This window comes from Pyrus communis, chromosome 7 (genome assembly GCF_963583255.1).
Source record: "Pyrus communis chromosome 7, drPyrComm1.1, whole genome shotgun sequence".
Taxonomy (NCBI): domain Eukaryota; kingdom Viridiplantae; phylum Streptophyta; class Magnoliopsida; order Rosales; family Rosaceae; genus Pyrus; species Pyrus communis.
Window position 1 is genome coordinate 27,506,017 of NC_084809.1, and position 23,577 is coordinate 27,529,593.

A 23,577-nucleotide genomic window follows, 5' to 3' on the forward strand; every position below is an offset into this window, starting at 1 on the left:
AAACTTGTACGACAATGTCAGAGTTGCCTATCATTGCAACCTGTATAACAAGGTCAGAGTTGCTTAAAACATAAATATAGTCATGTCATAACTCAATCATTTCAAATAAAATGTAATCATAACCATGCATCTCACATTTCACAACATATACCTACTTGAACTTACCTGTGCGTCCTGCGTTCACCCTCGTACTTCAAAGCATTCACAATAATTAAGCGTAGTAATATACCTATCGATATGCGATGATGCAATCCAAAACTTAACCATATCGTAGTGCTTTCAAGTATATAAATATGTACATATAATGTGGCGTAAAATGCACAATCTATAACGCCCTACTCCTGAACTATTTATTTTCAGGGGTAATTATCGGTGACAAGCCCGACTAAACACTAGCTTAACTAACTATCAATACTTAAGATTCCTTACTTCAATTTCTCTATTCCTCACACACTGTTTTATGACCACATTTAACCAACAAATCATAAAGTTAAAACTCACATTTTCACCAATTCCTTCACATTGCTTAATTTCCCAAATAAGGCTTTTATCTCAAATATTGTATGGCTGCATCTAACGTCTCGTTAGATTGCCTATGTACCCTAAATAGGGATCAAGCCATTTGTAGTTCACAAAACTAGAATTCAAACCAAATCCGAATATATTCATTTAATCCAACATATACAATAATCACACTAATATCCAAACCACAACAATTAGGTCTCAAAGGCATAATTGGAATGACAAAATTTGCATAAAAGCACAAAGTCGGCTCCCTGGCCATGCGCCGCTGTACCAGCCGACGCGGGTGAAGGTCGGCCGCCCCGGTTCGCTAGAAAACTAAATTATTTTTAAAAATTCTCAAAATTTACAGAAATGAAGATATCAAAGAATAAAGCAAACTTTATACCTGTGGCCAAGGCCAATTTGGCCGGAAAACACCTCAAATTGGTCACGAACCGCCGAAAACCCTAAGATGGGTGTTCTTCGATTCGACTTCCTCGATGTTCCAACACCCCTACAATTGCTTGGGTCTTGTTCCTGGGTCCAAGGGGAGTTGGTTAAGGGTGGTGGTGGGTGGTGAAACTCGCCGGATCAGAGGAATCACCGTCGAACACCTTCGGCGCTCCGGTGAGGTTCTTCGCGTTTTTGGGCCTAAAACTCTTCAATCTTAGGTGAAGATGGAAGAAGAAAGATTGGGGAAAAGGTTGCAGGTGGAGGATATGGTGTTCCAACTTAAAAAAAATGGCAGAAATTGACCGGATTTTTGGTACGGTTGGGTGTGATGTGCACGGGTGTTCAGTCCACAGGAAGGGGAGGTCCATTCTCCTAATTGACTCTCCCTCCTCTCACCTGATTGGGTCCTATTTTCTATCCTTGAAGTTGATTGGCTTCTTTACCACAAGGTGGGAATTCAAATAATTTAGTAATCTAAAATATAAGTAACCAATTTCAAACATCCGTAACTATGCCGTTATAATCCGGACTCGCAAACGGCTTTCGCCTATGCGTTCGTACCAACGAGTATTACACAAATACGCCAAAAGAATAAGTCATACGTGTCACATCCCCGCCCGGAGCGGACCACTTCCCGGGCCCGCTCCACCACCGTAGCACGATATTGTCCGCTTTGGGCTTACCATTCCCTCACGGTTTTGTTTTTGGGAACTCATGAGCAACTTCCCAGTGGGTCACCCATCATGGGATTGCTCTAGCCCCCTTCTCGCTTAACTTCGAAGTTCCTACGGAACCCGAAGCCAGTGAGCTCCTAAAAGGCCTCGTGCTAGGTAGAGATGAGAATATACATATAAGGATCACTCCCCTGGGCGATGTGGGATGTCACAATCCACCCCCCTTAGGGGCCTGACGTCCTCGTCGGCACATTTCCGGCCAGGTATTGGCTCTGATACCAATTTGTCACATCCCGGCCCGGGGCGGACCACTTCCCGGGCCCGCTCCACCACCGTAGCACGATATTGTCCTCTTTGGGCTTACCATTCCCTCACAGTTTTGTTTTTGGGAACTGACGAGCAACTTCCCAGTGGGTCACCCATCATGGGATTGCTTTAGCCCCATTCTCGCTTAACTTTGGAGTTCCTACGGAACCCGAAGCCAGTGAGCTCCCAAAAGGCCTTGTGCTAGGTAGACGTCCTCGTCGGCACATTTCCGGCCAGGGATTGGCTCTGATACCAATTTGTCACATCCCGGCCCGGGGCGGATCATTTGCTGGACCCGCTCCACCACCGTAGCACGATATTGTCCGCTTTGGGCCCCGACCACGCCCTCACGGTTTTGTTTTTGGGAACTCACGAGCAACTTCCCAGTGGATCACCCATCATGGGATTGCTCAAGCCCCCTTCTCGCTTAACTACGGAGTTCCTACGGAACCCGAAACCAGCGAGCTCCTAAAAGGCCTCGTGCTAGGTAGAGATGGGAATATACATATAAGGATCACTTCCTTGGGCGATGTGGGATGTCATAATACGTTCCTCTAAATGATGGTCAACAGAAGTTAACATCCTTGCCTCTAAGGCATTTTCATCAATTCCCTCGATTAAAATAAATAAAAACATAAATTTAGAGACGGGTTGTCACACTCACTATTTCTGAAAGTTAAACCAAAATAATCTATATTATTTCTGGAAGGAAACAAATAAACATTATTTTTGGATTTACAACAAAATAACCCACATTATTTTGAATCTAAACCAAAATAACCAACACTATTTCTGGAACTGAACCAAAATAACTCACACTATTTTTGAAACTACAACAAACTTACACCTATTTTGAAACTGAACCAAAATAATGAGTTTTAAAACTAGGAGATTTTCAGTGTTCTGAGCCAAGATTTTTACTACGTTGTGTTTAGATAAGGATTTTGAAGAACACTAACGAGTTTTAAATTATTTCTTTACTTTTCACAACTACTTAATTTATTTGCCTGATAATGTCATCTCGTTGGCAGATAATTGGCATTCTTGTGATAGGTTGAGCATGCCTCGACTTCACAAGTCAAGTCATACATCTCATTGACATGTCCCGTTTGAAAAATATATTTTGCAGTTTATGAATTAGCCTTAATATTGTTCCTGGTCAATAATAACAGTTGCATTGATAAGGGAAATACAAAAGGAGAGAAAAGGATGAGGGCACAAACGTCCAAACCCAAATAAAAAGATAGAAAATAAAGGTCATTTGACCCAAAAAAATAAAAAATGTGACTTGACCCACATGAAAAAGAAAACAAATGTGACAAGCAGATACATGGACACAACCAAACAAATATTTAATAGGAGTGTTGCCTCGACAAACTTCACGCACTTTAAAGCCTAATGGAAAATTTTAACTTTTTGATGGAATGGACGGACGAAATGAGACTTCCGTCAGGGGCATTGGCTGAAAAAAGAAAAATTAGTGTTGCACGAGGGCTTCTTTATTATTGATGAGGCTTTAGCTTTTATTTTTATTATATTGTATTTTGTCAGTTTTATTAAATTTCAGGTTCTTTATATTAAATAAAGTTATAAGATAATTTTTTTGTTAAAATAAACTTATCTCAAACCTTTTTTTTTATTAAACCTCCCTATTTATATATATAATCTGGCTATGTTTAGCCTCTCAATAATTTATTATTTTTAAGTTTGTTGAATTAAATTACCATATTAAAACTACAACAACTTAGACATTAATTCAACAATTGAATTTAGTGTATTCTTTAAATGGCTTGTGTATTTGGTTTCTTTTTAAAATTTCGTCCTAAAAAAAAAAAAATATTCCAAAGTCTAATGTTAGCTAACGTCATGTAGCTGTTAGGTGTTGATAGACTGGACCAGCAAATGGCTAGTTGGCTGGCTAACAATGCACAACCTAATGCCCAAGGGGCTGAAACTTGACCTAGTGGGTCCCTTTTTTCTTTTGGCCCAGCCCTCCATTGGAGTTGGATTGTGGAACATTTTGAGCTGAAATATGACTTATGGCCCTATAGCAATCTCCAATGGAGATGGCCTCCCAATTCTTGCAGTGCAGCCACTAAAAGAAGCTTAATTGGGACTCTTTCTCCTTGGCCTAGTTGGGTAAGGATAAAAGTCCTCGTTTGGAATTACATTGAAAATAGCTGGAAGTATTTTTCGTTTTGATAAAAATATTTTTAGAATCAAATGTTAATAAAAATGTGAGTGAATTGACAGCGTTGCAATCGGAAGCAGCCACCACAATGGGCTCCGTTCGAAAGTGGATTTGATGGGCTTACATATAATTGGGGCTTAGGGTAACTATCAACCAACTCCGCCGCTTTGTCTATACTTGGACGGCGCCTAAAATCCTCAATGAAATTAGGGTTTCCAAGTGCAAGACGAGAGCCTATATAATTGAATCGCCTCCTCCGACCCTCTCACTCTACCCCCGCCTCTGACTCATCACCTTCCTCGTAACGATGGATGTCTGATTATTTTGCGTATCTGTATCTTTTTCGGGTTTTAATTTTGGGGCTCCGTATCTGTTCTTTTTCTGCTAAACCCACATTTGGTCAGCGTTTATGTTCTTTGATTACTTTGCGTGTTCAAATTAGGGTTTATTTTGGTGGGAGGGGGATTTGGGAGTTGAAGTGATGCTACTTTCCCCATATGATCGAAGCTGATTCAAACTTGCGCTATATTTTAATTTCCAAGGCAGAACTCTGATCTCTCCCAATTCCCCCAAAATCCACTGTTTTTTTTTTTTTTTTTTTTTCAAATCTATTTTTTTCTCAATTTCTTTTTTAGTTTTGTTTTGTTTAATTTAGTTATTTTATGAGTTTCTTATTGAAAAAAGAAAAAAAAAGAAAAGATGGAAGTGATGATTATTTCCCCAAATGATCGAAGCTGAAATAACTGAGCGACTTACATCTCTGTATACCACAGAGACACCAAGCCAGGTGCATCTGATCCATCTTTCTCCACCATATTATAAATTTTTTATTTTTTTATGATTTTATACACGTTTCTGTTATGATAATTCGCTGGTACGATAAAATACAATGCATTTTTGTGTATGATTTTATTATTTTTGTCTGTTTTTGTTGGTTCAAATAATCATATTTTTCGGCTTTAAAACATGTCCAAAACGAAGGACTGAGACTAGAAGGAATTATCTCCTAGAAATTAATTTCTTTTTTCTATTTTTATTGGTTTATTCTCGCGGGAGTTTAAATATTTAAAAAATTAATGAAAATAGTTTGAAAATTTTGAGTTTTAACGATAAGGATAAAATAAAGAGTAAAATGAATAATATCAGGTTTGATTTTTTAGTGTAAAAATGTGATTTTTCGATAAAATGAACAATATTGTAGACTTTTCGTTAAAACTCTCTAAATATTTAGCTGCATGCGGACATGCAAATTTAATCCAATCCCTTGTACAATATAACTTATATGACACGGATTTTTTCGTCACTTTGATGTCCTCTCTCAATTAGCATGAGGTCCCACGCATTATTTATAAGGAAAACTAATGAAAAAGTTTTGAAAACTTTGAGTTTTAATGATAAGGATAAAATAAAAAGTAACATAAATAGTATCAGGATTGTCTTTTTCGTATAAAAATGTGTTTTTTAGTTAAAATAAATAGTACCGAAAACTTTTCGTTAAAATTCTTCTATTTATAATTCCTTCGCAAGCCAAAGAATGAAAGCCAAAAAAGACGCATTTTTTTGTTACCTTCCCAACCTTTTCTCAAAGGTGGCTGAGACATGCTGAAAGGACTTTCTAAAAAATGGGACTGTTTGTTATTTATCGTTAAAACATTGTGTCAAAAAACATGAAATGACATAAAATCATTAAGAGTAACACTTTTGAAAGTCCCTTTAACATTGTTGAAAAGGACGAGACCCTAATAACAAATATAGTTTTCCCATAAAAAAGGGAAATTATCATAGTTGGGAATTCGAAGGATTCCACGAGAGGTAAACTCAAGAGTATTCAATCAAATGTGATTCAATGGATTTTAAAAGAGAAAATCGACGTGTCCTTGGTGGATAGAGATCAACGGGTACGAACCATCTGCCATTATTTTTTGAAATGCATTTGCCAATGAAGAACATAAGGCACTTCACCCGCTATTGCCATTCAAAAAGCTAGCTTCCCATTGGCGTATGAAATTAAAATGTTCTTCTATAAAGAGAGGAGTCATAAAATTTGAGGTGAGTCAAGAAGGAAAATTGCCAAAGCTAGCAACCGACGAGGAGGAAAGAACAAGCAAATCAATAAGAGCCGAGAATCCAAATGGTGCACAAGAAACTAACACACACAAGAAACAGATGAGTTAACAACACTAACATAACACCAGAGGGGGAAGTTTCCGCCACCCTTGTCTTCGCCTTTTCTACCCTTCCTGCCTTCCCTTTTTCCGCCCTTCGGAGCCTTCCCTTTTTTCCGCCCCCCTGCCTTATTTCAAAATACAGAAGTCCACAGTTGCCTATCCCTGAAACACAACCTAGAAGTCATTAACTTCAAAAAATAAAAGAAAACGTTTGCGCTAAATGAGAAAACTATTTCCATAAAACCAAAAAATAGAGAGGAGAGGGTAGAATAATTTCTCAAGAAAACACGGGAATCACAAGAAAATGAAGCAAGAAATTTAAATTGTGTTTAGAAATTCCCCTACAAACAGGCATTAGGTCACATTACTTTCAATAAGATTGTGATGAAAATTCTAGAAACGGTGGAAAACAAGATGGAACTCACCTCCAAACCAAGTCTGGAAACTGCAGTGGTTCCTAGCAAGCAAGCTTAGCTTTCAGTTCCTCGGCTACAGCATCAATGAACTCTTCAGTATTCAAGTAGTGGTTCCTAGCCAGCCTGCAGCAGACGAAAGCATGTTTTAAATAAACTCACTGCTCAAATAGAGGCACAAGAAAACACAACTCACACTCGCAGAGAGACAAATTATAAAGATAAAATAAAATTCAAATACTTACTTGGATCCGTGAAGAATTAGTGCAAGATCCTTGGTCATTTTCCCCGATTCCACAGTTCCAATACAAGCTTCCTCGAGTTTTTGAGTGAACTCCAAAAGTCTTGCATTGTCATCCAACTTCGCCCTATTACCAAGACACATTCAAATTCAGATCTACTGACCTTTTCAAGGAACGTTAAGATATCAAAGAGGAGCGCTAACTTGGAAAACAATCTTTCTAATATACCTGTGTGCTAGGCCTCTTGTCCAAGCAAAGATAGAAGCTATGCTATTTGTACTCGTTTCACCTCCCTTCTGGTGAACCCTGTAATGCCGAGTAACTGTACCGTGGGCAGCTTCAGCTTCTATAGTCTTTCCATCTGGGCACACCTGTACCCATGAAATACTCCAGTAAGTGACGGACAAGGATTCACACAAATTAGGGAGTGAGGGATGCAGGGATAAGTGGAAATACACATGAAATAGGTATAACATACCAGTACTGATGTCATCAATCCAAGAGATCCAAACCCTACAATAGAACCACGAGTTAAAAAATGCAATCGCTCAGTATGCAAATCATTGATGAGACGAAACAAAAATTAGCAAACGGGCAGTTGTACGAACCTTGAGCTAACATATCACTTTGCACATCTCCATCATAATTCTTGCATGCCCAAACATACCCACCGTCACTTTTAAGTGCATAAGCCACCATATCATCAATGAGACGATGCTCATACCTTCCAATCCAATAGTATATAATCAGTAAAACACCATTTAACCTCAGGATCCATTCTATGAAATAAAATCGCCGTCCTGACTCCTTACCATATGCCAGCAGCTTCAAACTTTGATTTCCAGTTAGCTTCATAAACTTCTTGAAATATGTCCTTGAATCTTATATCATGAACAAACAAAAATAAAGATAGGTAAGATAATGATAAGTACAAATGTCAAATCCTCTTTTTGTTTGTCAAAACAGGGAAATTAGGAATCTGCGTACCTTCCATCATACTTCTTCAGTATAGTATTTTTTGTGCTAAGATAAAGAGGCCACTTTTTCTCATAAGCTGTGGTCATGGAAGCCCCTGCAAAAGCACAGATGGACTGCATACCCAAGACAGATATACAATATAAGGGGCAAACCCAGTGACTCACAGCAATCAAGAAATTCTTTCAACAGAAACACGAAAGGAGTAACAAATTAAACCTCATCAGTGTTATACATGGCCAATGCAACTCCCCCCTCCCCTGTAAAGTTGTAAACCTCTAGCTCTGTCTTCTCATCCTTTCCTTCTGGCACTGCAAGCATTTATCATGTAATAAGACCAAAAACTAGAGGAATTTAAGAACTTTCACTTATCAAGAGAAACTCTGCATGTATAATCCTACAAAACTACAGTGCTGTACACAAATCTAATACTATCAAAGTATAGATAAAAGTTTACCAAACACCAATTTCAGTTTCCCAGGTCCTTTAATGACTGCATCAGTTGCTCGATACTGATCACCAAAAGCATGTCTTCCAATGCATATCGGCTTTGTCCAGCCTGAAAACAGAAACAATAAGCATTGGTCTAATCCGACAAAACTATAGAATCACTATATTACATTATAATACCTGGGATAAGGCGAGGGATGTTTTTGCAAATAATTGGTTCTCTGAAAACAGTACCTGTAGAAAAAGCAATCATTGTAATTTGAAAAGAAAATTGTTCAAAAGATGAAAACGTATAGTTGACAGTTCACTAACCATTCAAAATATTCCTAATAGTCCCATTGGGACTCCTCCACATACTCTTCAAGTTAAACTCCTTCATACGAGCCTCATCTGTCAATTATAACAACAATATCATGAATTTTGTCAATCTCTCGGCGACGAATGAAAATATTAATACAGGATCTAGAGTTAGAAAACAAATGCATGTATAATTGTTCAGTAGTGTATACCTGGAGTAATAGTTGCACACTTGATCGCTACATTGTACCTAAAATACCAAGTGTTAGAGATGCGGAATGAAATAGCAAAATAAAATTTCCATGCAAAAAGATACTATAATCGCTTCTTGTTCTTCTGTTCTAAGAACTTTAAGTAGAGATGCGATAAACGTACTTGAGAGTAGCCTCGGCACTTTCAACAGTAACCTTGTCATCAGTGGCATCACGATGAGGAAGACCAAGGTCAAAGTATTTGATGTCCAATTCCACAAATGGCAAAATAAGCTGCAGATACAACAAAGAGAAAGAATCATATAAGCAACCACCATCTTGATCACAACAGCATGTAGTTACAAAAAGTAGTATTAGTGAAGCACTTAAGAGTAAGATGTAGATACCTTGTCCTTGATGGATTTCCAGAAAACCCTTGTCATTTCGTCCCCTGTACCACATATCAAAAGACAGTATGAACAAGTGTACGGTGAAATTTCTTCGAGTCTCGACCCATGTACACAAGCGTATTAGTTTCGTAAAGTTGAAATCAACAAGTGTGCCATGCAGTGTGAGTATGACTGTGCCGTGCATTCCGAGTTCTTCACACTTTCATGAGTTAAAAAGAACATCTTGGTGAGTTCTGACCGAACACTTCTGTCCAAACATTTTATGCCTCAAACTTTTAACATCCTTTCTTTGAAAAAATCATCGATTCATCACGGTTCAATTCTTAAGAGCCCGGTAACATATAGATGAAACACAATTTAATTATAATATACGATAAAAAATTCATCAAACAATTCTCCCAATTGAGATCAAGATTATTTTTTGTACAGATCATCAGTAACAAGTTAGACAGTCGTATTTATTCAATTTTATATTTTTTGGGGAAAACAAATCATTTCAGGCAAGTGGGTTTTCTTTCTACCAACTTTTTACTCGATCAACAATGGAAAAAAGAGAACACAAAAATAAAAGGCAGCACCTTTCCAGAAGACAAAAGCAAACAAACATTTGGTGGACGTCACAAATTCAGCTCAATGAGTCAAGGGATAAAACCAAAACGAGACACAACAAGCAGATGAATAAGTTGAGATAATCGGCGATGGAAACAATCAGATCGGAGGAAAAATATATATATAGATGGAAGAGGGATCTCACCGTCCATCTCGACGATGGGGTTGGCGACCTTGATCTTTTGGAAAGCCATTGGTGCTTGTGTTCGTCTGGGAGTGATTGCTTGGAATTGGAAGGGTAGATATGTAGATACGAGGGGAATGGAAACGGCGACTCTTCAACGGTGAGAGGCAGGCAAAATATTATAGGAAGATGCACAAGACACACAGTCACTCTTGTTCTTTGTATTTATACTGGGAGTTGTGAACCAATGTTCAACGGAGAACTTTTGTTTTTCTTCTCATTTATTATTATTTTTCTTTGAGAACATTTTTGCTCACCATCGTTTAATACTCATCACTCTATATTTATCACTGTTAAATGAGTTTAAAGTTTGAGATTCGTGTAGTAGATTGAGATTCGTGTAGTAGATAGGCACAATTCTCAAAATTTAAACTCATTTAACGGTAATAAATATGATAGTAAGTATACATCACATTAAATGATGATGAGCAAAAATACATAATTTTTCTTTCGGTGATTTGGTGATTGGGGCTGATCCACCTACCGCCTTTTTGCGCACAATGACACTATATCACAAAATTAAAGAGAGAGATTTTAAATAGGGTAAAGTACAAAAAATTACCTTAATTATTGGGATCACGATAGTTTCATACCTCATCTTTTAAAATTGACAATGTCATATCGCATCTTACGAATTTGTGATAATGTCATACCTCCGTCAATTTTTCTGTTAATTTTTCTGTTAAGTGTTAACGTGGCAAGAGACTGGGACCACTTTTTATTAAAAAATTAATAAAATATTATTAAAAACTAACAAAGAATATTTAATATTTTTTAAATATTAAAATAATAAATAAATAAAATTAAAAAAGAAAAACCTTAGTCGTCCCTTCCCTCCCGTTCTCTTTCTTCCCCATCATCATCTTCTTCTGCTTAATCTTTAACAAAAAAAAAAAAAAAAAAAAAAAAAAAAAATTTGAAAACCGAACCCCACCCGCCCCCCCCCCAGGAGAAGGAGGAAGAACCGAAGAAAAAGAAGGAGGAAGAAGAGGAGGAGGAAAAAAAAAAAAATTGAAAACCAAACCCCACCTGCCCCTCCCCCCCCCCCCCCCCCCTAGGAGAAGGAGGAATAACCGAAGAAGAAGAAGAAGAAGAAGGAGAAGGAGGAAGAAGAGGAGGAAAAAAAAAAAGAAATGGAAATTGCAACCCAGAGAAAAAAAAAAAAAAAAAGACCAGAAGAAGGAAGAAAAAGAAGAAGGAGAAGAAGGAGAAGGAGAGGGGAAAGGGGATGCTGCACCCTTAGGAAATTTTTTTGTTTTGTTTTTTTATTCTTAATTTTTTTAATATTTAATTATTAAAAATATATTTAATTATTTTTTAATCCAGCTGGATTAGTGAGTGGTCCTTGTCTCTTGTCACGTCAGCACTTAACAGAAAAACTAACAGAAAATTTGACGGAAGTATGACATTATCACAAATTCGTAAGATGCGGTATGACATTGTCAATTTTAAAAGATGAGGTATGAAACTGTCGTGACCTTAATAGTTGAGGTAATTTTTTGTACTTTACCCTATTTAAATACTTTCTTTGGTCATCAATATTGTTTTCACTAAAGTCTTATTATTTTGTAATTTTTAACACCTATTGAGGCTCGATTCAAATAGTTTTTACAATGATTGAAAGTGTTTTTAAAGAAAAAAATTTAGGTTCCAAAAGATCTTAAAGTGTTTTCTGCAAAAAAATATCAATTATCTGCTTTTTCCAAGAAGTATTTAAATGCTTTTTCAAAATTTACTTGCATTTTTACTCAGGATTGGTTCCAAAAACATTTTTAATAAAATCTCTTTCAGCAATTTTAAAAACATTTCCAAACAAGTTCTTAATATATACCTTCGTATCAACTGTTGTATTTTTTATTTTTTTGAAATTCCTTAATTATGAACTTCAACTTTTGTAATAGCTTATTCTCGCCGTCTGGGACATAGCACTGTCACTCTGGGCCAAGCAACTGATCTCGAAGATGCCTTAAATTTTGCAAAACAATGCATACTCAGGAAGATCATTGTTGAAGGTGACTCGAAAGTTGTTATTGATGTTGGTGCGAGGTTCCTTGGACAATTAGAACTTTTGTGGAGGACATAAAATGATTGGCTTCCTCTTTTGATTTGGTGGAGTGGGACTATGAAGTTTCATTGTTGATGCCCTTACCTCTCTATAGGACATAACTGCGACAATATGTATATTTATCATGGTTGTGTTGTATTCCCTATCAAACTAGAAATGCGTTGTTGTATGATTTTAGAATTCTCGGATGTTTTAGAGGCTTCTCTATAAATTAATTTTCTTTTACTCTACAAAAAATTGTAAAATTTGAAACCAACATAATGTCTCGTAGTTCGAATCTCGTGGATGACTAATTCGATACCTAATTAAATTACCTATGTGACTTAGCCGAACTCTCATTTTTTTTTTAGTGTAAAATATATTGTTACTACTAAAAAAAAAAACATTGAATATTAATCTGAGATTTTTTTTTCTAAATTTAAATTATCATCTCAATTTGGCTAATTTTTTGCCTAACAATTAGTTTCTCATCACATTGGTGCGGAGGGCTTGAGCCTTCCCCTTCCTTCATATTCTCTCTATCACTTTTCACATTTCGTTTCGGGTGCTGCTGCATCTCAAAAATTGGGTTGTATCAGAGGTTTAGTAATGGGTTTAGCATTCACGGGCAACAGCGGAGGAAGCATGAGGTACTCGCCCACCCTCTCAAGCCCACAGTCGCACTCGCACTGCTTACCTTCTCCTCTACACTTCCACTCTTCTCTCCCGCAGCGCTTCAACCTACACTCCATGGCGGTGAAGCCAATCAAAAGGGTTCGTTGCGAGCTCCAAGCCAAAGTCAATGGCGCTCTTTCCGCCGACTCCGACCCCCGTTTCATCGACCGGGTATGGTTTCGAAAACCCTTTTAGCCTTTTCGCCTCAATCTACGTGTTTGCTTCCCAAAAGCAGAAAAAGTGTTTTTACCAGTGATTACCCACAAACTTAAACGCAGAAAGATTAAAACTTTGAGCTGAAGTTAGTTAAATTCTGATTACCAAAGTGCTTTTTATTTCAGCAAAAAGCACTGGAAGCGGCAATGAATGATATAAATAGCTCATTTGGGAAGGGAAGTGTTACAAGATTAGGAAGTGCCGGTGGAGCTCTGGTGTATGTGCTTCTCTGTCTCCTTGTCATATCATATAACCGTCAATGTAGATTATTTAAAAGTCTGTTTATTTTTGCAGTGAAACTTTTCCCAGTGGCTGCTTGACATTAGACCTTGCCTTAGGTGGTGGCCTTCCAAAAGGGAGAATTGTGGAGGTATGTATCCCATTGTATGCTTTCTTGCTTTTACTTTTATGTCTATCTCTTTTTCTTTATTTTGCTTGCTAAGTTACACTTGCATCCGTTTGGGATTGGAATTTCGATAGTTTCCCTTCACCCTGCTCTGAATGTGGAGAGGTTTTGTTAGGCCCAAAAACCAATTTCTGCTTCTCCTTCCTTTCACTTTTTGTGACCAAAGACAGGTTGTTTCATTGGAAAAGAAATCTTTGTAATAGATGATGTATCAAATGAAAGTTTCGTAAAAGATGTAGTATCTAAAGAAATCTTCGTAATTGTAGGAGATTGATTGCATATTTGTGCATTGCTTTATTACATACTTGGAGTAAACTCTGCACCAGTTTGGTGTGGTGTGGGGATTTGGCGTTTTCATTGTTGCTTGTGGATTTTTAATTTTGTTTTATTTTCATTTTTGTATTAGAGCCAAAAATTTGGTTATTTTATCAGCATGTGCAATCATCATGGTTACTTATAGTTTTTAATAAAGATGCAATCACATTATTGCTTAAGCACTATGTGCAAATGATATGCAGTGGTTGAATTTGACATGCTACTTAAGCTTTATAAACATGTGGAAATTTCTCCTAATGACTTTCATTTTGTTAGAGTGATTGGAGTAGTGTAATTAACGGGATTCATGTTGGCCCAAGGAAGCAGTTTGCACTTTCTTTATTTGTATTAGGTAGTTCTTGCACAAAATGCTTATTTATCTTTGTATTGTTTCTAGATATTTGGACCAGAAAGTAGTGGAAAAACCACTCTAGCACTCCATGCAATTGCAGAGGTGCAGGTATAGCTTCCTCAACTTTCATCAGGAATCTTTAGTTTATAGTAACTGAATACTGGCTGCTTCAAAGGATTTAGATCTTTACTGGACCAACATTTAGCTTTTCAATGGTAATATGCAGAAACTTGGAGGAAATGCTATGCTTGTTGATGCAGAACATGCTTTTGATCCAGCATATTCAAGAGCATTGGGAGTGGATGTAGAAAATTTGATTGTTTGTCAGCCTGATCATGGTGAAATGGCACTTGAGAGTACTATTCTGAACTTATTCAGTCTGTCATAAGCAGGATGTCTAAGTATACATTTAGTATATTCTTAACATAATGATTTGATTTCTGTCATCTCAGTTGCAGATCGTATGTGCAGATCTGGTGCCATTGATCTTATCTGTGTTGATTCTGTCTCGGCACTCACTCCACGAGCAGAGATTGAAGTAAGCTTCTCTTTATATTGTAATTATAAGTGTTCGATATGCAATTTTTCATATCTCACTGTCTAATCTTGCCACGTATAGGGTGAGATAGGGATGCAGCAAATGGGTTTGCAAGCACGTCTTATGAGCCAAGCTTTGCGCAAAATGTCAGGAAATGCATCTAAAGCTGGATGTACACTAATATTTTTAAATCAAATCAGATATAAGGTAGTTTCTATTAATTTGTTCACATCTTCTCTTTTCCGAATGGCACATACTTGAGCATTAAAGTTTTCAAATATTTATGATGACGCATACCTGGATATCGAGTACCTAGGGCTGAGCGTCTGAGTCTGAATCAACAATTTTTCATATGTATATGATTGTAATTGTTCCTCAATTTTTCTTATTAGTTATTTTCCCCCTAAATCACGATTAGTTCACTTCCAGAAACTAATAGCCTGACTCCATGTTGCAAGATCGGTGTATATTATGGGAATCCGGAAGTGACATCTGGAGGAATTGCATTAAAATTCTTTGCCTCAGTTCGGCTTGAAATACGTTCTACAGGGAAGATAAAGTCTGTAAGCACAATCGCCACTTTTTCTCAATTCATAATAGCGATTTGATAGATTAATTATAATATCTATTTATCTGTGTAAATCAGCAAACAGAGTTTCTATATTGTTTCTCATAGAACATACTTCTATACTGAGCAGGTAAAGGGAGATGAAGAAATTGGGGTTCGGGTTCGTGTAAGAGTAGTAAAGAGTAAGGTAACTTTTAGTACATCACAATCATGTCTACATCTGTGAGGCTTGTGCACCAAGCATAGAAGGAACACTTCTGTTGTTATCTTTATGATTACTTGAAGCAGTTATTGCAGTTTCACTAGAAACTTCATAACTGGTTTAAAGTATGAAAATGTGATTTTTTTTTTTTTTTTATATATATATTTGGTCTAATTTTTCAGTCGAGTTTTCTGTCAAAAGCCATTTATCCCTTTTGATTCTTCGCATTTTATGGAAAATGCTATCCTTTGTTGGCTAAATGATTTTGTTATCGTATTTGCATACATTTTAAGAGGACTTTTGCTGACTGCCTCCTGATTCCCAGGTTTTGACAGTATTCCATAATTATTGGCACTGCTCTTTATCACATCCATTCATTTAATTTTCAACAACTTTATTACATTTCTGATTAATATGGCTTTATAAGTGAAAGGATCCTGATCCTAAGTTGTTGTAGGTTTCGAGGCCATACAAACAAGCTGAATTTGAAATTGTTTTTGGAGAGGGAGCTAGTAAATTGGTGAGTATTGCAACATATTTGATCTTCCCAGCCCGAAAGGTTGAAGCCACAATCTCTTTTAACTCATTCTTTCATTCAGGGTTGCATCTTGGATTGTGCTGAAGCAATGGATGTAGTAGTGAGGAAGGGTTCTTGGTATAGCTATGGGGACCACAGGTTTGTACTTGAACTTCTATTTTCAGGTTTTAATTCTTAAATTTGTAGTTATATGTTGAGCATTCGTAAAAACTCATGTAGTAGACTTCATTTTGGTTGTTGAGTTTAGTTTGGATATTCGATCAAATAGGACTCTCATTCAGAATACTATTCATATTCGGAAAGAAAAGAGTATGCAAACCCATAGACAAGTAGAGTTTGATTATTAAAATTGAATGTTTTGTTTAAGGAAGACGTGTATTCCTAGGTTTTACTTTTCCTGTTTCTTCTTTCTTAACAATGTTTATCATGCACTGTTCATGCACATTGTTCACAAAATCAGACCAGCATAAGTTTGCTTACTTTTCTCAATTCTTTGCAACCCCAAGGGAACACAGATTTCACTTTGGAGAGAAAAGGTTTTGGGGGTATTGAATAACGGGAGGTGGAGGAGTAAGTTTGGTGCATTAAGGGGTTTGAGACAAGGAGAACCACTCTCAGCTTTCCAATTCACACTAATTATGGATGTACTTAGTAGATTGGTAAATAAAGTTAAGGAGATGCATTATTGGTATTGCTAATTAGAAGGGAAACTGTGGACATTTCTCATTTAGGAAGCATTTTGTGCTTTATCAGGTCTCAAATAAATAAGGCCAGGCACCGTTTAAGTTCACATGAAAGTAAGAGGGAGGCGCCTTATTATTTAAAAAAAAGAAAGACTAAACCTTCCCAACCCTGAACTGTACTCCAACTTCAAGGTATTGCTAAAAGATCTGTGGTGAAACCACATGTTATCTAAATTGTACTGGGTCCTACCTCAATGGACTCGTGATGCAATAGGGTAAGTTTGACACTGAGGCTGCCCGTCACTTCCCATCAATCTTCTATTTTTGACTTCCTTCTTTTGTTTCTTGTAGGAAAACAAATTACAGTCACTTCAATGTCAACAACTTTTTAATGATCCTCCTTTTAAACTCTAGCAGCCCTGCCCTGATTCTGTCATGCCTGATCAGCCTAACCCAATTTCCTTTATTTAACCCACACTGGCAACCACCCTCAGTAGCCCTGACCCTCTAAATCTGTACGCCCCAAATGATTCTGGGAACAAAAGAGCACAATATTGTTATCAATCCCCAAAATTTTCCAGTTACCCTACTGTTTCTAGTAAAAGTTGCAGATCCATGAGTAGGAGATAGTTCTATCAGCCCTTTTTGCTACAATTTCATGGTTACAGACTGATGTGGGGTGAGCAAAGGCTATTAAACCTCAAATTCGTTTTCACGCCCATTCCTTTCTCCAGGGCCACATTTGAAGACATAATAAGCTGGGAGCAGTGTCTTAATTCCCAAAAGGTGGCCAGGGACATGCATTATTTATTCTACTGCCAAAAGTAATGAAATCAGCAGGCTACTAAATAACCTCCACTTATTTACTTAACAATTAGATCCTTTGGAACATTCAACCATTTCCCAGCTTGGACCTTGCTGAGTCCATGAACACGTGAAATGCCACACACCTTGATGTTTTGAAAAGTCTTCTGAAATCACCGCAGCCTCTCTTGTCTAGATTTAAATCCTGAACTAAATGGGTTTTCACATTATCAACATAAAAGCAAAGTATTTTATGATTGTCTTGTACACAAAAGTGAGGCAGAGGGTTCAGCATTATCAACATACGAGCAAAGTATGTATATTTTATTTATCTTTGTCCCCGAAGTAACTCTCATTAACCAGCACTAATGTGAAGATGTTTACTTAAATGGGCTGCCCTTAAAATTTTGATTAACTCCTAGGTGAGATGAAAGGCGAAGGTTTACCTCCTCAGCTAACTTTAGGCTTTTATTCTTTCTATCTCAAGAATTCTCAAGAATTCTTACAAATAACTCCTAGGTGAGATGAAAGGGGAAGGTTTATTTTCTTACAAATAACTCAAGAATTCTCTTGTTTATAACTGTTACTCTCTCTCTCTCTCTCTCTCTCAATTAAAAAACTGTTGCAGCTAATGACTGGCTTTTATATCTTATTTAAAAAGGTTAGGACAAGGAAGAGATAAAGCATTGCAGTACTTGAGAGAGAACCCTCTTCTTGTTGATGAAATGGAGAAGGTGATTTTTTTATTTTCGTATATTAATTGGAACTTGACGCTACACTCCAGTTTTTATTTTATTTTATTTTTTTTTAACTTAGTCAGTACATTGTTTCTTATTGTGTATTTCGAGTCGTCAAGATTACCTGCATTGTATAGATGGTATATTTTGCTTCATTTTCGTTCAGTATGTGCACAATGAAATTGTGGTTATCATATGCAGTCAATACTGTGAATTATGAACATAATATGATAATCCAGTCCGACATTTTTCATATGGTCATGAAAATTTGTTGAGGAAAGTTGGTGTTATTTATCTGTTTTGAGGGACACTAGGGGTAAATGTACAAAACCTCAATGTTTATCTGTTTTGATGAAAAAATTTAATGCCTTCTTGTGTGCTTTGCATAATTTTCTTTGACAGTGGGATAAATGGAATGTGCTATTAAGAAACTGAACGATTCTTGAATGCGCATGCAGATAGTTCGCTCCATGATGACAGATGGAACTGGACAAGTAGGCTCATTTCAGACAAGTAACTTGTCACTTGCCCAACAGGATGAACATGATTTCGAGGATATCCAATGAGGAGAAATGGATTTCAGTGTTTTCACTGTCTTCTGTTCTGGATCAAGGCAAAAGAAGTTACGGAAACCACAAAGAAACAGCACCAGTTTGCTCCACTCTACGCATCAAATGCAAGACTGGGGATATTTGACAAGTTGACATCAGTTTCTGCCTGATCCTGGTTCAGTTCCAGAGGTGGTGGGGCGGGTGATGGGTTTTGTTTCGAACTAACAGGCTTAGGTTATTTCCATTTGAGTTGTTATGTCGTTGATCTGATACCATTCATCAAGTATCGCTTTTACCGTTCAAAGCATGCCCTTGATTTGTATTTCTTTGATGCCTAACTTGAACTAGGCATTGGTAATGACTCAAACCTTACCATATTGTATGCAAACTAAAAATCGTCTGTCAAGTATACAGTTCATCAACTTCAAACGTGTATATTAGCATTTGGATTTACTTATGATTTCTCTTTTTCGATGAACTTTGGATTCGAGAATTGTTTGGCAATGACTTATACGTGATGGAAAGCCATTATAGTGACTTACCCATGTCATATAAGTTCTCATAAAACAGCCGAACAAAGTATTCAATATGAAGTGTTCGGCAGATGGGCTCTGAGCACCTACAGAACAGTTGGACAAGTGACAGCCGAAATATATGACAATTTCAGTAAGGTCCCGCCGGACTCCAACGAATTCTTCGGCCACCTAGAGCCGAACAGTCTTCGCGATCAACTTTTCTCTCTCGTCCGAACTCGAAAATCTTCACACTTCCCAACCCTCCAAACGTTAAATAATGAATCGGGGACACTAATCAAGTTATTTTGCAGTGACATTCTTTCACCTCAGCCGATCGCCGAGGATCCATCGTACAGGACGGGGAGCCTGTCGTCATCTGGAAAAAGGCACCCAACGCCGCGGCCAAGAATGATGAGAAAGCCGTCAACGCTGCTCGCCGCGCCGGAGCTGAGACAGACACCTTCAAGAAAGCAACTGCCGGGACAAATAAAGCTGCCCCCTGACAACATTTCTCGTGATTTTGTCTCTAAATTGTACTACGTATATACGAAATTATTGTCTTTCATATTATAATTGATATTTCTTTCTTGATTGAGCTAAATAATATTTTCTAGAGATCATTTTAATTGTCAAAGGAAAAAAAACATTGGTGACGAATAATTCGTCATTGACAATATCGATGATTTTGAGTGGTGGATTGCTTAGGTGGATACGGCCTTCCTTTAGCGCACTACGTCTCTGGTTCAAACCCTCGCTCCTCCTTCGGCGTAAGTTAAAAGTAGTGGTATCAAACAATTTTCAAGACAAACCAATTTGATTAGTTCTAAACACTTGAAACACCGGCTAACGATTTTAGATGGCGAATCTTGATCACTGAATGATATCGTCCCCTCATAAAATTTATATTTTATCAATTGTTATAGACAACCATGTTTCTATCTCTGTCATCGCGCATTGGTTTGGAGGCTCCCTAAACGGTTTCAGAATTTTTATAACCTTGATTGACACGTGTTTTTCGGTGATCAAAATTATTTTGCTTATTAACTAGTAATACATAAGAAAAATTGTGATAGTTTGGGATTAGATTGAGTGAAACTATAAAGTTTAATGATATTTATCCTTAAAAACAGAAAAGATAAAAGAGAATTCGTTTCTTCTTAAAGGTTAAGTTTGTTCATAAATCATGGTCTGGGAGAATCTGATCGTGCAGTCAAGCCTCACCATTTGGCGAGAAAGTTAGGAAAGCAATGTGTCTCCTATATTTGTTTGAGAATACCTTTTGCACTTTTAGTAATTTGTTTCAGAGAGCACAGAGCCCCCTCGATTCTTGCTGATATCAGCTTTTAATTTAGCTGTTACTTGGCCGTAGTTCATTACTCATTAGGTACTTTCATGTGAAACCAAATTAATTTGAAACTTTTCCGTAAACACAAATTATTAAAGAAGAAATCCAAGACCACCCACAACCATAAAAACCAAATTAAGATAGATATCTTTGTCTTAATTTGGTTACTTTGGTATTAATGTCATGTCCTTATTTGGATTTGAGCAGTGTAAGAAATTCATGTATATTATCTGTATATTGTATGGATGGCATTTGTAATTAATTTTCACACACTATATATATATGTATATATGCGTGTGTGTTTGTGTTTGGCTGTGTATCTCTTCTTTCTCTTTGCTCTCAGAAAGAGAAGCTTTTGATTTGTGTTTTGTGTTTCTTAGTGTGGTAGAGAATGGAGCTTTTGGGAAATGGTGGGGCTTCAAGTGATGAAGTATCGAATTCCCGCAGAGGCAACAAAAAATATCATCGCCATACTAATGAGCAGATACAACGACTCGAAGAGTAAGAATCAACCTTCAATTATTTATCTTATTTTCCTAAACTCTATTATGTTCATGTGCTGAATGTGGATGAAGGACCAATACATGCATGATTGTTCCTTACAAAAAAATCTACATGGAAATTACTTTGTCTTTTACTAGTGAGTATCCAATTAGATCATTTTCCTTGATTGTTTTTCTTCTATATCTGCATACAAATGAGAATTTTCATCAGTTCCTCACCGAGGATTTGATTTCTGTGGGATGCGGTTTAGTATGTGTTTCAAGTTTGTTGAATTGGATTGCTGTGCACATATCATCTGATCTGTTTCTCCAACCAAAAAATAAGAAATACTTATGTCGATATCATCTTTTTGGTGAATTAAATTCTCACTTCGAAATCTGTTAATGAGAGACTTATCTTTTCCAAGCGGCCATAAATTGGGTATAGATCCCAGATCAATGCTTGTTTGAAAGGTTCTTTTGAAAGTTATGACTTAGACTTGCTTTTTATTTTTTTATTTTTCATACACAGACTAATCTTCGAGTAATTCTGTCTTTCTTTTACGGTTAACAGTTCTATCATCAGTTGAATTTCAATGCATTTGATCGTAGATATTAAACCTTGGTCTCTATTTTTCTCCAATTTGAGGTTGTATTTTTTCTTTCCACTTCTTAATCTGTCGCACTTGATCTTGAATGATAACGGGGTTCTTTTGGATGTAGATTTTTCAAGCTCTGTGCCCACCCGGATGACAGCCAACGTCAACAGCTGGGCAGGGAATTGGGCCTTGAACCAAAACAAATCAAGTTCTGGTTTCAGAACAAAAGAACACAGACCAAGGTTTTCCATATTTCTCAGTAACTTACTCGGATGCTTAGCAATCTGTCCTTTTGTTCTTGTATTTTATATTGCATCTATAACTTACTCGGTATTTTTTAGGCTCAAAGTGAGAGAGCAGACAACACTATTCTTCGCCAAGATAATGAAAGGATTCAATGTGAAAACTATGCGATGAGAGAGGCCTTAAAGAATGTCGGTTGCCCAACCTGTGGTGGTCCACCGTTTGGAGAAGAAGAGCGGCAGATCAATCTGCAGAGCCTTCAGCTGGAGAATGCCTATTTGAAAGAAGAGGCAAGTATTTGGAATATAAAAAAATCTCATCCGTAAATTCAATCACTCTCATAAAGATCTCTATTGTTAATTATTGTTCATTGTATTTATATGTGGATTCACTTTGATGATGTCTTCTTAAGGATATTTTTTGTGCAGCATGATAAGGTAGCCAGCCTTCTTTCCAAATATATTGGGAAACCACTATCACAAATTGAATCGCTTGCGTCTGTAGTTGGATCCACACTGGATTTATCACCGGGATGTTCGATCAACCAAGGGATTATTGGAAGTCCACCCCTTGATCTCAATCTTACCAGTCCTGCATTTTCTTACCAATTACAAGAAATCCCTGAAATGGAAAAGACACTCATGGCAGACATTGCTGCCAGTGCCTTGGAAGAACTGGTCAAACTTTTTCAGATCGACGAGCCCTTGTGGGTGAAATCCACAGCTTATGGACGATATTTCCTCAACCGTGGCAACTATGATAAGATATTTCCAAGAACCAATCAATTCAAAACCTCTAGTGCGCGTATCGAATCTTCAAAAGATTCAGGAGTAGTGACCATTAGTGCGGCAACCTTGGTTGACATGTTCTTAGACTCAGTTAGTTCTTTAACTCATTCTTTTCGTTATTTTCCCAATATAAACTGACAAAGTAATATTACACTGCTGGAATGATCAAATAAGGTGAAGAGAAATGGTTTATTTTTGCAGAATAAATGGGAAGAACTCTTTCCCACAATCGTTACGAAAGCCAAGACAATTGAAGTACTTGAAAGTGGAATGATAGGAAATCGGAGTGGTTGCCTACTGCTGGTACATATTAAAGCCATTGATTTGTTGAGTTAATTATTTTCCTATAGTTTTCACCATCAGTTATACGTCAAATTGCTTTAATGCAGATGTATGAACAAATGCACATTCTCTCACCTTTGGTGCTGCCACGGGATTTCTACTTTCTTCGTTATTGTCAGCAGATTAAGCTAGGCACATGGGTCGTTGTTGATGTTTCCCACAAATTCCCCAAAGAGAGTTCTTCAAATCAATCACGATCTTGGCGGCTTCCTTCGGGTTGTTTGATCGAAGATATGACTAATGGATGCTCCAAGGTGAGTAGCTTCATCACTTTAGCATAAGTATTTATAATAAGATCTGCATGCTTACTGTTACTGAGAATACGCTTGTCAAGCCAATGGGAAAAAGGCAGGAGAATACCTCACATTTCCAGTTTTCTTAGTTTAATACATTTTCTACAATCTTGCTCTTCTCATGCGGTAACATTTATACTTTCTCGTCAATTATCAATGTTGTTCTGTGTTGAGAATCAATGTCAACCCAAAACAATAAGTAATCCACAACCCAATCTAAAGCCCAAGTCCATATCTAGTTTGATGATGTAATTGCTTACAATTGCAAAGTTAG

The 23,577-nt window shown here is 37.1% G+C and overlaps 3 protein-coding genes, 1 non-coding gene and 1 pseudogene across 4 annotated transcripts in view; 4 read left to right on the forward strand and 1 right to left on the reverse strand.

Moving 5' to 3' along the window:
- Positions 1–4,600: 4,600 nt before the first annotated feature.
- Positions 4,601–4,687, forward strand: LOC137741220 (small nucleolar RNA Z103; annotated as a pseudogene).
- Positions 4,688–4,827: 140 nt separating this feature from the next.
- On the forward strand, positions 4,828–4,930 carry LOC137741219 (small nucleolar RNA Z103). Its single transcript, XR_011069249.1, has one exon. It is a non-coding gene; the product is annotated as a small nucleolar RNA Z103 (small nucleolar RNA).
- A 1,198-nt stretch (positions 4,931–6,128) lies between these two features.
- On the reverse strand, positions 6,129–10,225 carry LOC137740860 (isocitrate dehydrogenase [NADP]). Its single transcript, XM_068480666.1, has 16 exons — positions 10,029–10,225; positions 9,272–9,315; positions 9,049–9,158; positions 8,886–8,923; positions 8,689–8,766; positions 8,557–8,610; positions 8,384–8,485; positions 8,146–8,237; positions 7,939–8,042; positions 7,764–7,832; positions 7,560–7,675; positions 7,430–7,464; positions 7,180–7,322; positions 6,955–7,077; positions 6,722–6,835; positions 6,129–6,458 (listed from the first exon to the last, which is right to left on the reverse strand). The coding sequence occupies exons 1-15, from the start codon at positions 10,075–10,077 to the stop codon at positions 6,754–6,756; spliced, it is 1,239 nt and encodes a 412-aa protein (XP_068336767.1). The 5' UTR covers positions 10,078–10,225; the 3' UTR covers positions 6,129–6,458; positions 6,722–6,753.
- Positions 10,226–12,609: 2,384 nt separating this feature from the next.
- On the forward strand, positions 12,610–19,153 carry LOC137739911 (DNA repair protein recA homolog 1, chloroplastic-like). Its single transcript, XM_068479658.1, has 13 exons — positions 12,610–12,957; positions 13,128–13,219; positions 13,297–13,372; positions 14,121–14,183; positions 14,302–14,431; positions 14,528–14,613; positions 14,695–14,820; positions 15,072–15,176; positions 15,312–15,368; positions 15,841–15,903; positions 15,983–16,059; positions 18,070–18,142; positions 18,604–19,153. Exons 1-13 carry the CDS (start codon positions 12,721–12,723, stop codon positions 18,709–18,711), a joined length of 1,293 nt encoding a protein of 430 aa, XP_068335759.1. The 5' UTR covers positions 12,610–12,720; the 3' UTR covers positions 18,712–19,153.
- Positions 19,154–20,947: 1,794 nt separating this feature from the next.
- Positions 20,948–23,577, forward strand: part of LOC137738848 (homeobox-leucine zipper protein HDG11-like) — a 9,111-nt gene continuing 6,481 nt past the window's right edge. The window contains exons 1-6 of the mRNA XM_068478322.1: positions 20,948–21,057; positions 21,762–21,879; positions 21,979–22,170; positions 22,309–22,758; positions 22,870–22,971; positions 23,058–23,264. Of these exons, the coding sequence (XP_068334423.1) occupies positions 20,948–21,057; positions 21,762–21,879; positions 21,979–22,170; positions 22,309–22,758; positions 22,870–22,971; positions 23,058–23,264 (1,179 nt within the window). The remainder of the gene's footprint in view (positions 21,058–21,761; positions 21,880–21,978; positions 22,171–22,308; positions 22,759–22,869; positions 22,972–23,057; positions 23,265–23,577) is intronic.

What these genes read in the sequence shown, in the direction of transcription:
- LOC137740860 (XM_068480666.1), bottom strand. Translation starts at nt 10,077, where the DNA reads ATGGCTTTCCAAAAGATCAAGGTCGCCAACCCCATCGTCGAGATGGAC. An exon ending in CCCCATCGTCGAGATGGACG is followed by an intron (nt 9,316 to 10,028) that starts GTGAGATCCCTC and finishes TATGTGGTACAG; the next exon opens with GGGACGAAATGACAAGGGTT. An exon ending in TTTGAAGCTGCTGGCATATG is followed by an intron (nt 7,676 to 7,763) that starts GTAAGGAGTCAG and finishes TTGGATTGGAAG; the next exon opens with GTATGAGCATCGTCTCATTG.
- LOC137739911 (XM_068479658.1), top strand. Translation starts at nt 12,721, where the DNA reads ATGGGTTTAGCATTCACGGGCAACAGCGGAGGAAGCATGAGGTACTCG. An exon ending in TAAGAGTAGTAAAGAGTAAG is followed by an intron (nt 15,369 to 15,840) that starts GTAACTTTTAGT and finishes AAGTTGTTGTAG; the next exon opens with GTTTCGAGGCCATACAAACA. An exon ending in TTGTTGATGAAATGGAGAAG is followed by an intron (nt 18,143 to 18,603) that starts GTGATTTTTTTA and finishes ATGCGCATGCAG; the next exon opens with ATAGTTCGCTCCATGATGAC.